The 20,081-nt window shown below is 46.1% G+C and overlaps 1 protein-coding gene and 1 long non-coding RNA gene across 3 annotated transcripts in view; one reads left to right on the top strand and one right to left on the bottom strand.

The window, feature by feature from the left end:
- The window catches only part of ABAT (4-aminobutyrate aminotransferase), an 84,025-nt gene that overhangs the window by 40,776 nt on the left and 23,168 nt on the right, over positions 1–20,081 (top strand). Inside the window, exons 2-5 of the mRNA XM_060120209.1 lie at positions 7,834–7,948; positions 13,271–13,368; positions 15,115–15,144; positions 17,576–17,693. Of these exons, the coding sequence (XP_059976192.1) occupies positions 7,879–7,948; positions 13,271–13,368; positions 15,115–15,144; positions 17,576–17,693 (316 nt within the window). The 5' untranslated portion in view covers positions 7,834–7,878. The remainder of the gene's footprint in view (positions 1–7,833; positions 7,949–13,270; positions 13,369–15,114; positions 15,145–17,575; positions 17,694–20,081) is intronic.
- Positions 7,725–9,552, bottom strand: LOC132503605 (uncharacterized). Of its 2 annotated transcripts, none has more exons than XR_009534628.1 (4): positions 9,248–9,552; positions 8,380–8,525; positions 8,092–8,233; positions 7,725–8,004 (listed from the first exon to the last, which is right to left on the bottom strand). It is a non-coding gene; the product is annotated as an uncharacterized LOC132503605 (long non-coding RNA). The 2 variants fall into 2 exon arrangements; XR_009534627.1 differs by having other exon boundaries at positions 7,725–7,982.

Raw genomic sequence — 20,081 nt, 5'->3', positions numbered from 1 at the left:
TGGTTTCACATCAAACACCCTGCATACCACCTCCCCAAAGGGCCACCTTGATCTTCTCTTTCTCTTCTTTTTCATCTTTGGGATGTTTAACTTTCAAAGTCGGAAACCATTTCCAAGGATTTGGGGGTCCTGCAGACCTGGGTCAAGTGCAAGGTCCACCTTTTACCCCTTAGGAAGACGGTTCCAACCCTGCCTCGGGAGCTTCACCAATGCCCAGGTCAGATCCGTGGTGTGCCCGGGGCGGCGGGGGGGGTGGACGTCGTAGGTGGAGAGCTCCCCTGATTCTCACGAGCAGCATGGAGAAGAATCACTGGCTTTTGAGACCCCAAAATCACTGGCTTTTGAGCTTGGGAAGCCATTCACCTCTGAGCCTGTCACCTGAGGTGGATACGAAAAGTAATATAGAATATACAGGGCACACAGTAGGTGAGCCATAAACAGCAAGGGAGGGGATATGGAGATATATGTATACATATAGCTGATTCACTTTGTTGTACAGCAGAAACTAACACACCATTGTAAAGCAATTACACTCCAATAAAGAAGTTAAAAAAAAAAATCCAGCAGCCAGTACTTTTGACTTTTTATTCTCCCTCCAAAGCAAATTGGAAAGGTTTTTTTTTTTTCCCCTTTTACCTGAATTCCTCTCCCCCTCTTGATTTAAACATTGCTTTCTCCCAGCCCTGCCCACCCTTCAGTTGCACCAGGCAGATAAGAGGGAGCAGAGAGAACTAATTAGCATTTTAATTAGAGGAAAAAGGATAGGGAGCAGTGGGTGGAAACCCAAGGGTTTCAACTTGTTTTGACTGAAACGCACAGTAAGAAACAGCGTTTATTGTAGGGGCTCCCGGTGTCTGAAACAAAGATCACCCCCATCTGCAGCATACTCTGATGGTTCCTATTCTGTCTAATTGATTGATTGATTGAAATTTCTCTTTAGTTTCTGTCAAGGAGGAAAGTTCCTGTCCTCCTTTAAAACCTGTCTAAGAGCTGGTGGTCTCCATCCCAGCAAAAGGAGGGGACCTGGCCGAGGCCGGAAACCTTGGGTAGTCAACTGCATCCAGCTTTTAATTTAACAACCTGTCTTGATTTTATTACATTCTTTCCCCCATCACCTTTATTTGTCCCAGATGAAACTTTGAGGAAAAGGGGCTGGGGAGTGATTAGTAGGGGTTGTAGGAAAATAGCTTTATAAAGTTTAGAAAGCAAGTTGATTTGGGGGCTTCCCTGACGGTCCAGTGGTTAAGACTCCGAGCTTCCAATGCATGGGGCGCGGGTTTGATCCCTGGTCGGGGAACTAAGATCCCAGGTGACTCTCGGCACAGCCAAAAAGTTAAAAAAAAAAAAAAAATGTAAAGTAAGTTGATTTCAAGAAGTACGTTAAGTAAATATATGTTGTACGAGATTAAGAATGTGAGGGAGAAGTAGTATGCTGGGAAGAGGTTTGGAAAACACAGAGGGAGATGGGATTTTAGGGACCAGGGGTGCCTGCAACCAGTTTGTTTCCATTCAGAGTCTGGGATTTCTCCAGCCCCGCCTTGGTCACAAGCCTCAGGGTGTGCCCATGCTCAGAAAGCTCCCCCTCAACCCCGGGATCCTTTTTCCAGTTGTGCCACAGATCGCAGAGGTCATGGTGGGAGGAACAGGGTGATGCTGGGACCCTTTCTGGGGTAAGAGTGGGGGTGGGGAGCAGTACTGCCAGGAATTCTCCGTAAACGGCTCGCCACATGCTTCTCGGGGTCAGAAGGGGCCTTAGAAACAATATGATCCAACACCTACACTTTACACACGAGGAAACCGAGGCCAGGAGAGTGATGTGTCTTCTGTGCCCAAGCCAAACGAGGGCTGTGGTGGACAGTCAGTGACACAGTGACTTTAGATTTGAGGGGAAGGGAATGTTATTGTTAAATTGTTGTTTTAACACAAATTTCAGACCTGCTTGCTAATTTTAAATATGATCTACCTTAAAAGGCGTGTGGGACTGTCTGCCTTTCACAGCTCAAATGTGGTGAGTCCGGGAACTGTGCTGAGCTCTGGGTACCTGGTGAACAGGAAACACTCCATCCCCACTCTCTTGGGGTTTGCATTTTTCTAAGTGTGATTGGAGGGTTTTAGGCAGGAGAGTGATGTGAGATGAATTATCCTTTAAAAAGGTCAGAAACCAATTAGAAAACAGAAGGAGAGGAAGAGAGAAAGCCAGGAACCCCCTGAGGGCATCATTGCCCCGCCAGGTGAGAGGCGGGCATGACTGGCCCCCAGCAAGACCCTTGGGCACCCAGCTCTCTGCTGTCACTGTTGCTGCTTTGGAGTCTCCGCCCAGGAAAGGGAGGCCCTCCTGTGGCCAACTTGCATCTGAAGTGCCCCAGAGTCCCCTTTCCTCAGTGATCCCAGAAACCTCCAGGGATATCAGACCACAGCTCTCTAGAATCAACGACTGCACTATTACAGTGTACGTGACAGACATCACTAATCTATCACAGCTCTTTTTAAGCTGGGTCTTGCTCTGCATTTCATTAGAGTGCCTATGCACGGTGCCTGGCGTATCACAGGGGCACAGGGACATCTGCTAAGTGAATGAATGAAGCAGATCGGTCAAATGACAACTTGGGATCACACAGCCTGTAGCGGCAGGAATTCAAACGCAGGCCTCTATGATCAAGATGTGTCATTCCCCTCTGTGCCCTTTTCTGGTCCTCTCTCTCCCCTCTGTGAAAGAGGAGGGATCACTCAACAATTCTCTTTTTTATTGAGGTCAAATTCACATAACAAAAGTAACTATCAACCATCTTCAGTGAACAATTCTGTGCCTTTTAATACATTCACAATGTTGTACAACCATCACCACTATCTAGTTCCAAAACTTTTTCATCACCCAAAATAGAAACCCTTGGGTCCATTCAATAGTCACTCCCACTATCCTCTCTTCCTAGCCCCTGGCAACCACTGATCTGCTTTCTATCTCTTTGGATTTACCTATTCTTGAAGTTTTATACATAAACAGAATCTTACAATATGTGTTGACCTTTTACGTCTGGATTCTCGCATTTACCATAATGTCTTTGAGGTTCATCCATGTTGTATCAGTGCTTCTTTCCTTTTCATGGCGAATAATACTCCCTGGTATAGACAGACTGCATGGTGTTCATCTGATGGACACTGGGTTGTTTCCAACTTTTGATGATTGTGAATGGTGCTGCTGTGAACATGCGTGTTTATGTATTTATTCCTATTTTCAGTTCTTTTGGGTGTATACTTAGGAGTGGAATTGCTGGGCCATATAGTAATCCTACGTTTAACATTTTGAGGAATGCGTAATTCTTAAACCACCATCTCTAAGGCTGAGGGTTTAGGAGCTGGTCCCCGGCTGCTTCCTCGCCATCAACTCCCACCCTCGTTGGTGTGCCCTCCACTCAGCTCACCCCAGCAAGCCCCCCTCCCCAACTCAACGATGACCCCAGCGTCTCACTGTCATGCTGAATACTCATTCCCTCCCTGTCCTCTGGGACTTGGCTGAACAGGATCCTTCCGGATAAGACTAGAGCAGCTGGCACCCTCCCTCCTTGAGAGGGTCTCCAGAGGGTTCCATCTGGCGATCAGCTGTTTCTGCCCCTCATCTTCCCTTCCACCGCTCTGTGATTTCTTGCCTGAATCCTTGGCCATTCCATGTCCTTTCATGCCTCTGAGCATTAGCTCAGGCCTTACCTCCCCTTTCCTCTGTGACTTCTGAAATCTCGCAGCCTTTCAAGGGGCAGCACGCCCTCAACCCAGAATTAATTTCTCTGTTCCCGTGGCACCTTGCTTATACCAGCAAAAGTCAGGGTTCCATTCTGTCTTATACAGGATTAGTCGTTGACAGTGAACTGGAAATTTTTTCACCTGCATATCCTGCCAGGTTATTTTAGGAATTTATCAACATGATGCATTAAATTCTCCCATTTTTTTTCCCCTTCATTCCTCTGACACTAAATTAAGAACTTCAGAAAGAGAGGAGCATTTTATCCATCTTCGTTTTCTCCTATGTCTAAATAATGCAGTGCCTTGTCTGAAACAAGTGCCTGATTAATTTTGCTGATTGAATTAGTGGGCCAGGGACAGTGAATGAATGACATTAATTCTTCTGATTGTTGGAAATATATTGTGCTAAGAACTAAAGTCTGATAGAGATCAGGTTTCGTTATAAGGTCAGTTTCAACTGCGGGCCACTGAAATGTCACTGAGATATATTTCCCAGTGTGACATTTTGTAATTGAAAGTGTATAGATGTGACTTTCACTTTTGCGGAGCATTCAAATGTTAATATGCTAGCTCTCCGAGATTCTCGCATTTTCAAAAACACGTCTAATGGAAATTGAACTGTGTGGAGTCTTAAGTGCTCCCGTTTGAGACCAATGCTCTTAAATGAGAGACAGCAACTACTCTTTCTACCTAGTTACCAGGCTGCTAAAAATTAATAGGCTTGCATTGAGTTGCCTGTTCTGGAATAGATCAAAATATCCATTGAGTTATCAAGGAAAGAGTCTGGTTTCTCAGTAATTTAAGGTTGCACCTTCCAAGCCCATGCTTTTCTCAATAATATTTTCTAGGGTGAAAAGCAACAAAATTTCCTCTCTGAACTAGATCATTTGTATTCATCAAGCCCCGTTGCTTCACAGTAGGTGTTTTGTTATTCACTGACTTAATCGATGTTGTAATGAAGGGTTTGGGGTCAGACAGTCCGAAGCAATCCTATGACCAAAGCCAAATACCATAACTCCTCCGAGCTTCCATCTCATCGTCTCTGAAATGGAGAGATATGCTACTTCTGGTTGAGCAGATTGAGGGGAATAAAGTACCCTTCAGAATAGTCACTTCCACCCTGGAGGAATCCCGATCCCCCACTGGGGAGAGAAGGTTTGCCAGCCCAGAAGTCTTTATCCTTAGCCACCCTGCAGGGCCTTGCTCCACCTGCAGTGCTGAGTAGAAGAAGCATTATTATGGTTTTGTTTATCGTTTTCTTTTTCTCTTTTTGGCTGCGCCGTGTGGCATGTGAGATCTTAGTTCCCTGACCAGGGATCGAACCTGCACCCCCTGCAGTGGAAGCACAGAGTCTAAATCAGTGGACCATCGGGGAAGTCCCAGAAGAGGCATTATTATTCCCAGTACACTCCCAAAATTTGGGGCTCTGACGCTCTAACCATGCTGTTAGCTAGGATTCTGTTTGCAAGCAACAGAAATCCATTCAAAGTAATGCAAGCAAGCCCAGAAAAGTGGGGAAGGGGGAGGCTTTCTGGACTTTCTTACCAAGGCACTATTAAGATGGGAACACTTTTCCCTCACTCCTGATGTTTCCTCCCACGTGGAGGGACATCTTTGAGCCTAACACTCCTGGCTCTCCCCTGCCCCCACCCACTCACCCCCCAGGAAGATAACTCAGGTCCCCCCAACAGGTTCAGAAGTGGGTGCTGCACTCATGGCCGAGCTGAGCTGCAGGCTTGAGATGGAACCAGGGAGTCCCCCACATGCCGGACCCACTTTCTCTCTCCTATGGCTGCTTCTCTCTAGTGCACAGGCCACATTCTTCTCCATGAAAAGACCCTGTTTGGGGACTTCCCTGGTGGTCCAGTGGTTAAGACTCTGCTCCCAATGCATGGGGCCTGGGTTCGATCCCTGGTCAGGGAACTAGATCCCGCATGCCGCAACTAATGATCCCACACACGGCAACGATGATCCCGTATGCCGGGGCCTTCCCTGGTGGTACAGTGGCTGAGAGTCCGCCTGCCGATGCGGGGGACACGGGTTCGTGCCCCGGTCCGGGAGGATCCCACATGCCGCGGAGCGGCTGGACCCGTGAGCCATGGCCGCTGGGCCTGCGCGTCCGGAGCCTGTGCTCCACAACGGGAGAGGCCACAACAGTGAGAGGTCCGTGTACCGCAAAAAAAAAAAAAAAAAAAAAAAAAGATCCCACATGCCGCAACTAAGACCCAGCGCAGCCAAATTAATTAATTTATTTATTAAACAAAAGACCCTGTTTGAACGCCAGCTCCTCTTACAACGTACATAGTGGCTGACCCAACAGCTCCCAGGACTCTGGCCCAGCTAGGACCAGTCAGGTATGACCAGTGGGGCTGGGTCATACAGAACAGACCTGGCTCTCATGTCTACACCACTGTAGATGGAGGGAGAAGTTTCTGAGAATGGTGAATGGTGACATTTGCTGACCCTGGACTCAGACAGCTGAGTTCTGTTTTCAGATCCACCATTAACATCTATGTGCCTCAGTTTCCTCACCTGTAAAAAGGGGATCACATAGCATTGTTGTGGGTGTTAATAATAATAATAAATGTTAATAATACTGCATGTAAAGTGCTTAGCACAGCGGGCAGCATGTAGAAAGGACTCGGGAAACAGAGTAATAATGAGAAGTGAATGCTTCCGTCGTTGTTCTGAGAAACAATACAGGTCTATACCCAGTATTGTAGGTAGACAAGGAAAATACATGTGCCAAGTAACAAAGCATGTATTTAGTGAGAAGACCCACAAGCAAAAAGATGCACAGAGAGTATGTTTGAATGGTGGCCTGGGGAGAGGGGGATGGAGGGGGGAGAGGTGATAAAAAGAAGCAAATAAACAATGGAGGAGGGAGGCTTTGCTCCAGGCCCATAGTGCAAAAGGCAACTAACGGAGCTAGGTGCCAGGATTTGGGATCAGGGCTTAGGAGCAATCTGGAGAGAATCAACCAACACACCTGTAAAGTGGGAGCTGGGAACCCTGACTCCATGGTGCTGCGTAGAGTAGCTATCCACTGGGCTCTGGGCCTGTTCCAGTTTCAAAACTGAAAATCCCACATTCCGGGGACCGCTCTCAGTCCAAAACAAACTCGGGAGAAGTACAACCCCCAAAATGGGCCACCAGATACGCCTCTGGATCTGCAGGATTCCCAACCACCGACATTCTGTATGTGAACAGGGCAGAGGGAGCTCCCTGCTTCCCACACTGAGCGGTCATCATGACGTCTGCTGTGAAGTTTCGTCTGTCTGGGTCTTTCCATCGTGTAGAACACAGGCCTGCCTTGCTTATCCCAGGTGGATGATGCCCTGAGCTTGCCAGCTCACCTACAGAGAGCTCTCAAGCCAACTCTGTCCCCTATCTTTGTTTTTCCATCTAGAAAATGGGCATAATAATCCTACCTGGGTACAAGGTCAAATGAAAACACGTGAACAGGCTTTGATTTAAAGTGTATATTCTGGGGAATTCCCTGGAGGTCCAGTGGTTAGGTCTCGAAGCTTTCACTGCTGTGGCCTGGGTTCAATCCCTGGTCCAGGAACTAAGATCCTGCAAGTCATGCGGTCAGAAAGTTTTTTTTTTTAAATTTATATTCTGGGCTTCCCTGGTGGCGCAGTGGTTGAGGATCCACTTGCCAATTCAGGGGACACAGGTTCAATCCTTGGTCCGGGAAGATCCCACAAGCCGCGGAGCAACTAAGCCCATGCGCCACAACTACTGAGCCTGCAGTCTAGAGCCTGTGAGCCACAACTACTTAGCCCGCATGACTAGAGCCCGTGCTCCTCAACAAGAGAAACCACTGCAATGAGAAGCCCGCGCACCAAAACAAAGAGTAGCCCCTGCTCACCGCAACTAGAGAAAGGCCACACGCAGCAATGACCCAACTCAGCCAAAAGTAAATAAAATAAAATAAATTTATTTTTTAAAAAAGTTTATATTCTGTATGAAAGCAAAGGATTTCATATTAGAAGAAACTTCTCCACTGTGTGGGGAAACTGTGGGGAGTGGGATACTTGGCCAGCAAGGGTGTGGTCTTTGTTGGCGTGACTCTGTGCTTCTGTTTTCTTTCAGGGCAGGAGCGTGTGACAGGGGTCTCTGTTGCCGGTGGAGGTGACCATGGCCTCCATGTTGCTCACCCGGCGGCTGGCCTGCAGCTTCCAGCACAACTACCGCCTGCTGGTGCCCGGTAAGCCCTGGGGAGGTCTCGGCAAGAACTGGCCCTAATGGAAGACACAATCCAGACTAGGGATTTGGGGTCTGAAAAAGTCCTTGGGGATAAAGGGATCCGCTGTCCCACCCACCCCCATAAAACTGTCCCCATCGCCACACCTCCCATCTCCACCATGTGTTCCTGTCCCCGGGTGGACAGCTCTGCAGTGGTCAGGGAGCTGATCCATCCTGGAGCCACTCTACTGGCACGGAGGTGGTGGTCCCAGCAGCCAGAAGGGCCCAGCTGGCTGCATAGGGATTGCTGGAGAAAACATATAGCTGGGTTTACTGCGGAGAAACAAGAAAACTACAGAAGTCCTTGTAATTCACCTGAAAGCTTCAAGGGCACTGGATGGGAGGCCCCACCCCAGGAATGTCCACCCCACCCTCTCCCTCACCTCCACTCACCCTGCACCCAACCGGCCAACAGCACTGGCTCATTCTGCCGCCGTGATCTCTCTCAGATGCTTCTATTTCTCTCTGCCTCGCTGAGTTCAGTGTAGCCAAGTGAGCACCCTGCCCGCATGACCTCAGGAGACCTCCCTCCCTATAGTCTAATGAGGAAGGAAAGGGTGAATTCCATTTTACAGATGAGAAAACTGAGGTTCAAGAAGCAAAGTCACGCAGCCCCTTGAATGCAAGTCAGTCCGGCTCCAAACGCTGGGTTATCATTACCACTACCCCACGTGCCTCCCAGCAGCTCTGGGAGAGGGAGGCTTGCAGTAGCCTCCTTTGGACGCCAGCCCCTCCAGGCTCTCCCCAGTTTTCAGAGCCCCGTGCTTGTTGTCACAAAGTCTCCTTCTTATTGTCAGTCCTGTCTGCCTTCTGAAGACAAGCTGTTGGCCGAGGCCTTGGTTTGCATGTTGAATGTTGCAGGTGTTTATATCCCGAGTGTGATAAAAAGCAGGAATGTTCTCTCCTCTCCCACAGGTTTTATTTTTAAATAAACATTTTCTTTTGGAATATTTTAGGTATGCAGAGAAATTGCAGAGACAGTACAAAGAGATCCCATATGCTCCTCACCTAGTTTTCCCCAGTGTTAGCATTTGCCACAACTGAGGAACTGACCTTGGTACGTTGCTCTGAACCAAACTGAGACTCAGAGAGGTTATGTAAGTTTCCCAGAGTCTCAGAGCCTGCCAGGACTGAGCCAGGCTTTGAGCCAAGCCAGGTTGCCCCAGGACCCACACCCTTAACTACATATTAATTATCTATTGTCATATAACAAATACCTGCAAACTTAACAGGTTAAAATAATGCATGTTTATTATCTCACAGTTTTTGTGGATTACGAATCCAAGGCTTGGCTGGATGCTCTGAGTCCAGGTCTCTCATGAGGCACAGTTGAGCTGGTACCAGGGCTGTGGTCCTGTGTGAAGGTTCACCGGGGGAGCCGGGGATCCACTCTCAAGCTCACTCACGTGGCTGTGGCTGGATTCAGTGCCACGTGGATGTCTTCATGCAGCAGCTCACAACACGGCAGCTGCTTCCTCAGGGTGAGGGGAAGAAGAGGGTGCCCAAGTGGGGAGCCAGAGGCTGCTACCGCCCACACTGTGTTCAGATGCTTCCGTGCAGTGCCTCCACCCATTGGATCACTGCAAAGCCATTAAACATGCTGATAGTTCATGGCCTGAGGGAGTGTTCCCAATGGCATCATGCAAAGCGTTTATAATCTTACATCAGCAAGTAGAGCACAGAGACCGGGAGACCAGACAGCAGAATGGTTCTCTCTGGGTGGTGAAATTAGACGTGTTTGTTTTTTTCATTGTTGCTTACTGATATTTTCCTTGTTAAGAGGAAATAAGTGGGGTGGACAGTTGAAGGGAGGGATAAGGTATGTTGTTTTGTTTTCAAACAAAATCAGAGCAAACAACTCCAGTTGAACGTGACCTTGATTTTGGCCAGGCTCACATACAGAACCCTTGCTATTTGGGAAAATGACATTCATTTATTACTCTCAGTAGAAGACTAAGAGGACGTTAAAAACATTGGATGGCTGCTTTTACAGTTTAGAGTTAAAAAATGACTCTGTGGATTGGCATGGCCACGGAGGGCTGGGCTGGATTTACCCACTATGCCTGGTCTTGTGTGTCAGGGCACACCCCTGCCTTCTGGGCGTGCTGCTTTATTCATGAATGAAAAAGCTGGATCATTCAATATTAATTCAAACATTTTTTGGCTTCCTTGTACTTTGATAGTAATTTGCCTCTGGGGGAAGTGAGTCATTTTGCTGCAAACGTTTCATTTGAAAGACCCACACTAGATGAAATGGAAGATACATCAAGTTACATTCACAGTATCTGGGAAAGGAGAGGTCCAGCGGACAGATTTCCAGCTTAGCCACTTGACAGATGTGTGACTTTGGGCAAATTAATTGACCTTTCTGAGCTTTAGTGTCTTCTTTAACATGAGAATCATAATAACGTTTACCACCTAGGGGGTTGTGAGCATTACATGTGGTAATCCATGTAAATTGCTCAGAATAATGCCTGGTATGTTCACCATTAGTGCTCAGTAAATGGACATCTACTCATGCAACTTGGTATAAGCGATCCCAGAAAAGGCTTCCTTGACAATTTAAATCTTGTTCTTTTTTTTTGTGGTTTATGGCATTATATATCATCAAGAGAAAAGTTGTCATATTGGTATTTGGTTATTTTCCTCTACAAAAAATCAAAATTGAGATATAGTGGGAAAAGCACAAGTATTCTGGATTTAGATTCTGGCCTTGCAACTCACTAGCTGTGTGACCTCAGGAAAGTTGCTTAACCTCTCTGATCCTCATCTGTAAAATGGGGACAACATCATCTCACAAAAAGGTTGTGGATTAATTAAAACAAGAGGTGAGCGTTTGCCTAGGTAGGGCCTGCCAAGCACAAAGTAGGGACTGAATCTGTGCTAGCTTCCCCATCTTCCTTTTTCAGATAGCACAGTTGCCCAAAAAACTCACCAGACTCTGATTTTCAGGATTTCTGCCCAGAGGTTTTGGCCCTCTTCCATCCACACCCACAAAGACTTGGCACATGGTAGGTGCAGTTCTTGCCTTGCACCTGGCCATGGCCTCCCCGCCTCATGCCCCACTGATCTCTGCTCCCAGTGGAAGGATCCTCCCCCTCTATCCACTGCCTCTCCTAGCTCCTACCCCAACCCCACCTCCCAGTCCTGTTTACTCATGGTCTGGGCAACCTCATAACCGTGACTCCACATGACCCCACACGCTCCCTGTCATCAGGATCCTTTCAGCTGTAGGTCCCACTGGTAACTCCCTCCATTCCTGGTATTCCCGCTTTCCAACCCCCAAGAAGTCTGATTCCTACAATGCAATGTCAAGACATTTTCTGGAGAAAGGAAGGGAGGACTTGTGTATCCTCATGAGAGGACAACTTACTACTTACAAATTTTTCACTTTCCCCCTTCGCTGGAGACAAAGCAAGACCAGCACTGGTTAAGAGCTCTTTTTATCCAAATAGGCATCCCTGTTGAATGCAGGTCTGGTTGGACTCAGTCTTGACCAGTAACCCTGAGCTCTGGAAGAGAGAAAGAGTTTACAGTTTTCTTAAAAGTCATCAGTGTGTTCCATGACCTTTAACTCTCTGCTAATGGAATAAATGGGAATTCCCTTTTCATTGTAAGATCAAACAAAAGATAATAAAAGCTGGTACCTTCATGCCTCAAAATAAGGGTAGTGTTGGATTTTAACTGGATTTTACGTTCAAAGGGCTACACTTTATTGCATAATTAATTCAGAAACCTTCTTTGATATTCAAAGCAATTATGAAAAATTAAGAATGAATTTAAATATGTTTTCTAATATCATGGCTTTTTGTAGTTTGGCAAGTTGTGTGTGTGTGTGTGTGTGTGTGTGTGAGACACAGAGAGAGAGAGAAAACAGAGAGAGATGCTAGCATGTTTTAGTGTTAGCTTCCTTTCCTATGTAATGCAAACAATAACAACCTACCCCTCAGGGTTGTGGAAACATAAAATAAGATCACACATATGATTTATATGAAGCATCTAGAGATTCCCTACTTTGATGCAAGTATGGCAACCCATGTAAGAGGAACTCACATTTGCCAACCACCAAATATGTGCCAGGAAGATAAAAGATGAACAGGGACATTAAAAGGATTTCTAGGGGTTACTGATTATAAATCATTACACACTTATCTTGGATTCCGCACAGCGGTCTTTTGCTTAGGGATCAGTGAGACTTAGAATTAAAACTATCCTTCATTTCAGCAAGATGCTGAGCTAAAAAGCCCTGTGAGGTTAGCCTGGGAACTCAAGTTTATTTAACCCTCTACAAGTTTATTACTATGCAAAAAATGTGAAATCAGTTTCAAGCAAATGACTTGTGCCCCAAATATTTTTTAACTAAAAAAATCTATAAGTGAGGACCACCTGAATTTAGACATTTGATTATTCTCTCCTGGATGATTTTTGATTGATGCAACTAGGGGCACAACTCCCGGATGGGTGCTACTGGCATCTAGTGGGTGGAGGCCAGGGATGCGGCTAAACATCCTACAGTGCCCAGGGCAATCTCCCACAGCAGAGAAAGATACAGCCCACAATATCAATAGGCCTGAGGCTGAGAAACTCAGGTCTATATATACATATGGATATAGATTAAATTTTTTACAAAATTTGAGTAATTTTTATTATGGATACATAATATTCCCAGTATTCCGCTGTCTGTGAAATGGTAGAATATGGCATATTCTATTCAGCAACTCTCCATTGTTGGACATTTAGGTTGTTTCCTGTTTGTTGTTGTTAGAAACAATACTATGACAAATATTTTTTGTGTGTTTTTGGTTTTTTTCTTTTTTCTTTTGGCCTCGCTGTGCTGTATGAGGGATCTTAGTTCCTCGACCAGGGATCAAACACATGCCCCCTGCAGTGGAAGCACGGAGTATTAACCATTGGACCGCCAGGGACGTCCCAGTATTTTTAACCTATATCTTTGTGCACTGGTCCCATTATTTTCTTGGGATGAATCCTAAAAAGTGAGATTGCTCACTCGAAAGGAATAGGAAGCCGGCATCAGCTTATCTTCACACCAGCAGGACGTGAGCATGCCTGCTTGCTTGCAGCTTCACTGGCACCAGGCTTTCCCATTTCTTTAAATCCTCAGGGTTCTCGTGGTGCCCACATGGCCACACTCAGAGTTCTGGGGCAGTCTGGCGGGGATGGGGCTGAGGTACTGGCACTGCCTTTGTTAGGGACATTGGGTGTTATAAGGGCAAGTCTCACATCTGCTGTCCCCAGGGGTTCTCACCATCTTTGTTTACTGCAGGATCCAGACACATCAGTCAGGCCGCAGCCAAAGTCGACATTGAATTTGATTATGATGGGCCTTTGATGAAGACGGAAGTCCCAGGGCCTAGATCTCTGGTAAGTTGAACACAGCTGAATGGTGTGTTTTAGAAAAGAGCAAAAAGTGTCCATGGGGCAAGAACACAGCTAAGCTGAGGGCCCCGTATCCTTAGCTGCTTTCAGAGAGTTCACCATTAGAGATCCAGAACCTTAAACCAAGCCATTCCTTCATAAGAAGCCAAAGAAGTCTTCTCAGAGGAGATGTATCAGTTGTCTATTGCCACAATAATGCTGTGTAACAAACAGTCACAAAACCTTAGCAGCACACAAGTTGCTCATGCATCCAGGGTTAACTGGCAGTTGGGTAGGCAGCTCTCTTGGGCTCATCTGCATGCCTGAGGGATGATTGGCTAGGCTTGTCTTGGGTCACTGTGGTGACTTGGCTCTGCTTTGGGTATCTCGCATGCTCCAGCCAGCCAGGCTGAGCTTGTTCTCACAGTGATCGAAGAGGAGAGCTTGCTATAGGTCTCTTGAGCTAGGCTCCACACTGGCCCACCATCATTTCCACTTCATTCTGTTGGCCAAAGCAAGTTACATGGCTTGCTTTGAGTCCAGAGTCAGGGGCTGGGGCAGAGCATTCCAACAACAGTGAAGGAACATGATGATGTGATATGGCACAGGGCACACAGGGGATATAGCACATCCCCCACTGAGCTTGACCTTAAAGGGCCACAAGGAGGAACTGGATGAAGGAGTGCATTCTGTTGTAGGCAAGGGGAATGGTATACGGAGAAGCCCTCAGGGTGACAGTACAGGGTGTATGAGAGACATTGGGTAGCTCTGAATCCCTGGAATTGATGTTAGCCTGTGAGATGGAAGAGACACAGATGAGTGAGGGGTGTTGCTGCTTCTCCTCAAAGAAGCTACAAAACCTGCATACAACACACTTTGGAAGGCTGGTTAACCTTGATTCTGTGTTGTAATGTGCAATACTCTTTCTAATGTTTGCACCTAAAATATAACAGTGTAAACCTTTTTAATACAAATTTATTTTCTTTGCATATTTTGCAGATTTTATCCACAGTGTCTTTTTTTTTTAAGTCAAAAGCTGTCTCTTTTGTCGTTGAAACTATTTAATAAATCCAGAAATCTTTGTACCGATGTAAATGATTGTAGTTATTTTGCATAGTCTTTTGCTGACAAAAGACTTTTTTCATGCATATTTCTATTGGGGAGGGGTGGATTTTAATTTAATAATAGTAAAATACTTGGAATAAATTTCATATTCTTGTCATGAATATTATTTTGTATTTTTACGTGGAAATACATAGTTTTATGACACTAATTGCTAAAGTTTACTTTATGTTGACTTGTTTTTAAAGAAGAAATCCTTGTAATAGTAAAACCACTAGTTTGTAATTCCCAGTTTCTATGTGGAATTGTACAAGTGGGGTGTTCAGATTATAATTTTAAATGGTTCTTTGATGTGCAAATTTCTATTTTCAGTTAATTTTATTTTCCTAATGGGGTGTTAAAGCCTTTTTTTAACCCCTAAATAAAAAGAGAGCCCATGCTTTCCTGGACATTAAATATCTTCAGCTTAAATTTTTTTGTTAAATAGTTTATTTGACTGTTATCTTTGAAGTGTCTAAACCTCCAGCCTGTCTGTTGTACTGGTAATTTAACTGGCAGGAATTGTTTCCTGCCAACTAATTCTATTAAGCAATTTAAAAATATTTATAGTACTGGGAAAACATGAAAGATTTTAAGCTGCTCTGGCAAGCATGTCTCCTTGCTATAATGCTTTTCTCTTCTCTCCTGCAGGAGTTAATGAAACAGCTGAATGTAATTCAGGTGAGTGGGGATGAAATAACAATCCTTCCATTGCTTCTTTGTTACAATTTCGCCAAAGGACACAAACACTTAATCTGTGCTGGCTCTTTTTTTAAAACATGCAGGTGACTTTTGATCTAAACATTTTTTTCTAATTTCCCTTGTGATTTCTTCTTTGACTCATTGGTTATTTATGTGTTGTGTAATTTCCACATTTTGGTGAACTTCCCAAACTTCTTTCTTTCTTTCTAAATTTTTTTTAAAAATTTATTTATTTATTTATTTATTTATTTATGGATGCGTTGGGTCTTCATTGCTGTGCGCGGGCTTTAGTTGCAGCGAGCGGGGGCTATGCTTCTTTGCAGTGCACAGGCTTCTCATTGCAGTGGCTTCTCTTGTTGTGGAGCACAGGCTCTAGTGATTCGGGCTTCAGTAGTTGTGGCTTGCAGGCTTCAGACTGCAGGCTCAGTAGTTGTGGTGCACAGGCTTAATTGCTCCGCCGCATGTGGGATCTTCCTGGACAAGGGCTCGAACCCATGTCCCCTGCGTTGGCAGGCAGATTCTTAACCACTGCGTCACCGGGGAAACCCCCCAGACTTCTTTCTGTTATCGATTTCTAATCTCATCTCATTCTATTGGGGTTGGAAACTTATTTTGAGTTTGAAATTTATTGAGCCTTTTTTATGGCCTAGCATATCATCTACTCTGGAAAATGTTCCACATGCACTTGAGAGGGACATGTACCCTACTGTTGTTGGGTGGGGTGTTCCATGCATGTTTGTGAGATCTATTGATCTGGAGTGTATTCACGTTAATCTTCTGCCTATTTGTTCAATCCATTGCTGAAAACCAGGTACCGAAGTCTCCAACTAGTCTTATAGAATTCTTTTTCCCTTCAATTCTGTTGGGTTTTGTTTCATGTATTTTGGGGCTGTGTTATCAGGTGCTTATATGTTTATAGTCATCTTAGTGGATGGACCCTTTTGTCATCATAAAATGCCTCTCTTTACCTCTAGGAACATTTTGTTTGTTTTACAGTCAATTTTGTCTGATATTAGTAGACATCATTGCATCTTTCTTATGATTGCTGTGAGAATCATATATCTTTTCCCATATTTTTTTTTTTTTTTTTTTTCGCGGTATGCGGGCCTCTCACTGCTGTGGCCTCCCCCGTTGCGGAGCACAGGCTCCGGACGCGCAGGCTCCGGACGCGCAGGCTCCGGACGCGCAGGCTCAGCGGCCATGGCCCACGGGCCCAGCCGCTCCGCGGCACATGGGATCCTCCCAGACCGGGGCACGAACCCGCATCCCCTGCATCGGCAGGCGGACTCCCAACCACTTGCGCCACCAGGGAGGCCCTCCCATATTTTTACTTTCAATCTCATTTGTATTCTTGAATCTAAAGTATGTCTCGGGGGCTTGCCTGGTGGCGCAGTGGTTGAGAGTCCGCCTGCCGATGCAGGGAACACGGGTTCATGCCCCGGTCCAGGAAGATCCCACATGCCACGGAGCAGCTGGGCTCATGAGCCATGGCTGCTGAGCCTGCGTGTCCGGAGTCTGTGCTCCACAACGGGAGAGGCCGCAACAGTGAGAGGCCCGCGTACTGCAAAAAAAAATAATAATAAATAAATAAATAAATAAAGTATGTCTCGGGCTTCCCTGGTGGTGCAGTGGTTGACAGTCCACCTGCCGATGCAAGGAACACGGGTTCGTGCCCCAGTACGGGAGGATCCCACATGCTGCAGAGCGGCTGGGCCCGTGAGCCATGGCTGCTGAGCCTGCGCCTCTGGAGCCTGTGCTCCGCAACGGGAGAGGCCACAACAGTGAGAGGCCTGTGTACCACACACACACACACAAAAGTATGTCTCATGTAGACAGCATATAACTGAATCTTTTTATCCAGTCTGATGGTTTCTGATTTTTTTTGTTGAATTGTTTAATCCATGCACAGTTAATGTTATTATTGGTGTAGTTGTATTTACAGCTTCCGTTTTATTTTTTGTTCTCTCTCTGTCTCATGTCTTTTTTGTTCCTCTCTTCGTTTTCTAATTTTTTACATAAAGTGAATATCTTCTAGTGTACCGTTTTCATTTCTTTCATAATCACTATATATTTTTTAGTTTCCTTAGGCCCTAAGACTTACTATATACATTTTAACTTTTCAGAATCTTCTTCAGAGTTATATCTCAATCTTTTTTGTTGTGATATATAAAACACATACAGAAAAAAATCATAAAATACAAATCCACAGCCTAATAAACAATTATAAAGCAAATCACCCATGTAATTACCAGCAGGGCAAAAAATCCAACACTGCCAGCACCCACAGATACCGTCCATGTGTCCATAAATGGGCAGGACATGGCTTACTTCATCAATTCAAGTTTAATCCTGAAAGACTGAGGATCTAAGGAATTGCAGTGAGCCTGATCCAGTCTCTCCTTTCCCCAAGAATGCAGAAGCTGTGCACTTTTTCTGCAATTATGAAGAGAGCCGAGGCAATTACCTGGTGGATGTGGATGGCAACCGGATGTTGGATCTTTATTCCCAGATCTCCTCTGTCCCCATAGGTAAGAGCTGGAAAATCAGTCCCTGGATGTAGCCTCTGTCTCTGTGTTAGTTGTGGCTCTCCAGACTTCAGCCACTCCTTCCAAGATGTGCATCCTTGTGTGCAGCCAGACGCTTCCCTCAAGGGCAGAGAAAAGGAATAGGTCATTCGTAGAGCATGTATTACTAGGAACTTTACATGTCTTTTCTCATTTATTCCTCCCCAAAACCCTACAAGTATGGATCTGGGTAAATATGCCCATTTTGTAGGTAGATGAGCAAAGCTTGGAGAGGAAGCATAGGTAGAAGGTGAACCCATGTCCAATGTCAGCAGTCTTAGGATTCCTGGAAGAAGATCCTGAGGCAGGGATTTGGTGCAAGTGTTTAACTGAGGGAGAGCTCTTGGGAGAAAGGGCAGGGAGGGAGAAAGCAGAGGGCAGGGGGAAATTAAGAAAGATGAGGTCTCAGCCAGAGACCAGCCACAGCCTGATTCCACGGGGGTCTCTGAAGCGTGCTTTGCACCCCAGAGTCGGTCCCAGACCAAGGCAAAGAGGCTGGCCTTTTGGTACCCCTGGGCCAGTCGGTCCTTGCCCATCAGCTGCCAGAGGGAAGGACTTGTGTCATCTCTTGGGCGAAGCGGCTTCCATTCACCAGGGGCAATTTTCCAGAGAAGGAGGCAGCTGGAGCCATTAACAGCACTGCCCACCCCACCCCCGCCAACACACACACACAGAGCAGCTGGGAGAGGGGTGGCTTGCCCAGGAAAGGTGACCTGGAGGGGCACCAGTAGCCTCTGCCTTACCAGGCTCATCTCCTGGCCATCCAGAGCAAGGCTGTGCTGCTGCAGGAGTGCATGGCAGACGGGACAGACAGGGCTGATTGGCACATGCATGTGGCTGCTGTTTGTAGCTTGGATGGTCGATGTTTCTTGGGTCGATGGATTACCCATGGCATCCGCTGGTTTGTAGGCTGAGCGTCGGATGAAACCTGTCCCTTAGTGGATGATGGCAGACATCCTGGGCTCCGCATCAACAGCTCCCCACTCCCCTCCAAGCCCCTGCACTCAGCCGCCTGGGGTCTTTCCCCTGAGACCCCCCTTTAGGTCTCCATGCCTCTTCTGCTTTCCCCCTGCCCAGTCCCTCGAACCTATTTATTTCCCATTAAGATGAGATTCTATGGGAAAAGAATCTTTAAAAAAAAAAACGGAATGGATATATATGTATAACTGATTCACTTTGCTGGACACCTGAAACTAGCACGACATTGTAAATCAACTATACTCCCATAGGGGACTTCCCTGGCAGTCCAATGGTTAAGACTTTGCGCTTCCACTGCAGGGGCACGGGTTCGATCCCTGGTTGGGGAACTAAGATCCCACATGCTGCGCAGCGCAGCCAGAAAATAAAAAATAAAAATAAAAAGAATCATACCAAAAAAAAAAAAAAGCTATACTTTTTTTTTTCCAATAAAATTTTTATTTTTCGGGCTTCCCTGGTGGCACAGTGGTTGAGAGTCCGCCTGCCGATGCAGGGGACATGGGTTCATGCCCCGGTCCGGGAGGATCCCACATGCCATGGAGCGGCTAGGCCCATGAGCCATGGCCGCTGGGCCTCCACGTCCGGAGCCTGTGCTCCGCAACGGGAGAGGCCGCAGCAGTGAGAGGCCCGCATACTGCAAAAAAATAAAATAAAATAAAATAAATTAAAAATAAAAAGTTAATTGGTTTAAAGGAAGTAGGTGTAAAGTATGCATGATAAAAAAAATGTGATACTTGAAGACTGGGGGTTTTTCTCCAAAGTCTGCTTCCAAGAGTCACTGATTAGTCTTTTCTCATCTGTAACAGTTTTTGAGTTCTAGCCTGTGTCACTGTATCTTCACATTGTTCCATCATTCAACCAATATCTATCGGGCTGAACACTTGGCATCTGCCTTTGAGGGTCTTACATCTGGTCTCCTGACTTCTGTGCCTCCTACAAACTTGGCCTTTCTGCGCAAGTTGTTGCCAGGATTAGCAATAAGGAACAGAAAGCCCCCTGCACATAGTAGATGCTCAGTAAATGGCAGTAAAGGCTCTGCAGAGCCCAGGACATCTGGCTTCAGTGCTGTGTGGGCCTGTCTTACTCTTCCCTCCTCTATGATAAAAATCTCCCATTTTATCGAGCATCTACTATGTGCAAGAGACTTTGTGTTCATTATTGCTAATCCTGGCAACAACTGACCTGCTGTTGATGGACATTAGGTTGCTTTCAAGCCTGCAGATGTTGGCGAGTCACCATGAAGATAGGTGTACACAGGTTTTTTGGTTTTTGTCTTTTTTTGCCATGCCACCTGCGGCATGTGGGATCTGAGTTCCTTGGGCAGGGATCAAACCCACATCCCCTGCAGTGGAAGCACAGAGTCTTAACCACTGG

The sequence above is a fragment of the Mesoplodon densirostris genome, chromosome 16 (genome assembly GCF_025265405.1).
Source record: "Mesoplodon densirostris isolate mMesDen1 chromosome 16, mMesDen1 primary haplotype, whole genome shotgun sequence".
NCBI classification, from domain to species: Eukaryota; Metazoa; Chordata; class Mammalia; order Artiodactyla; family Ziphiidae; genus Mesoplodon; species Mesoplodon densirostris.
Note: the sequence above shows the minus strand (reverse complement) of the source record. Positions and strands in the feature narration are given on the sequence as shown.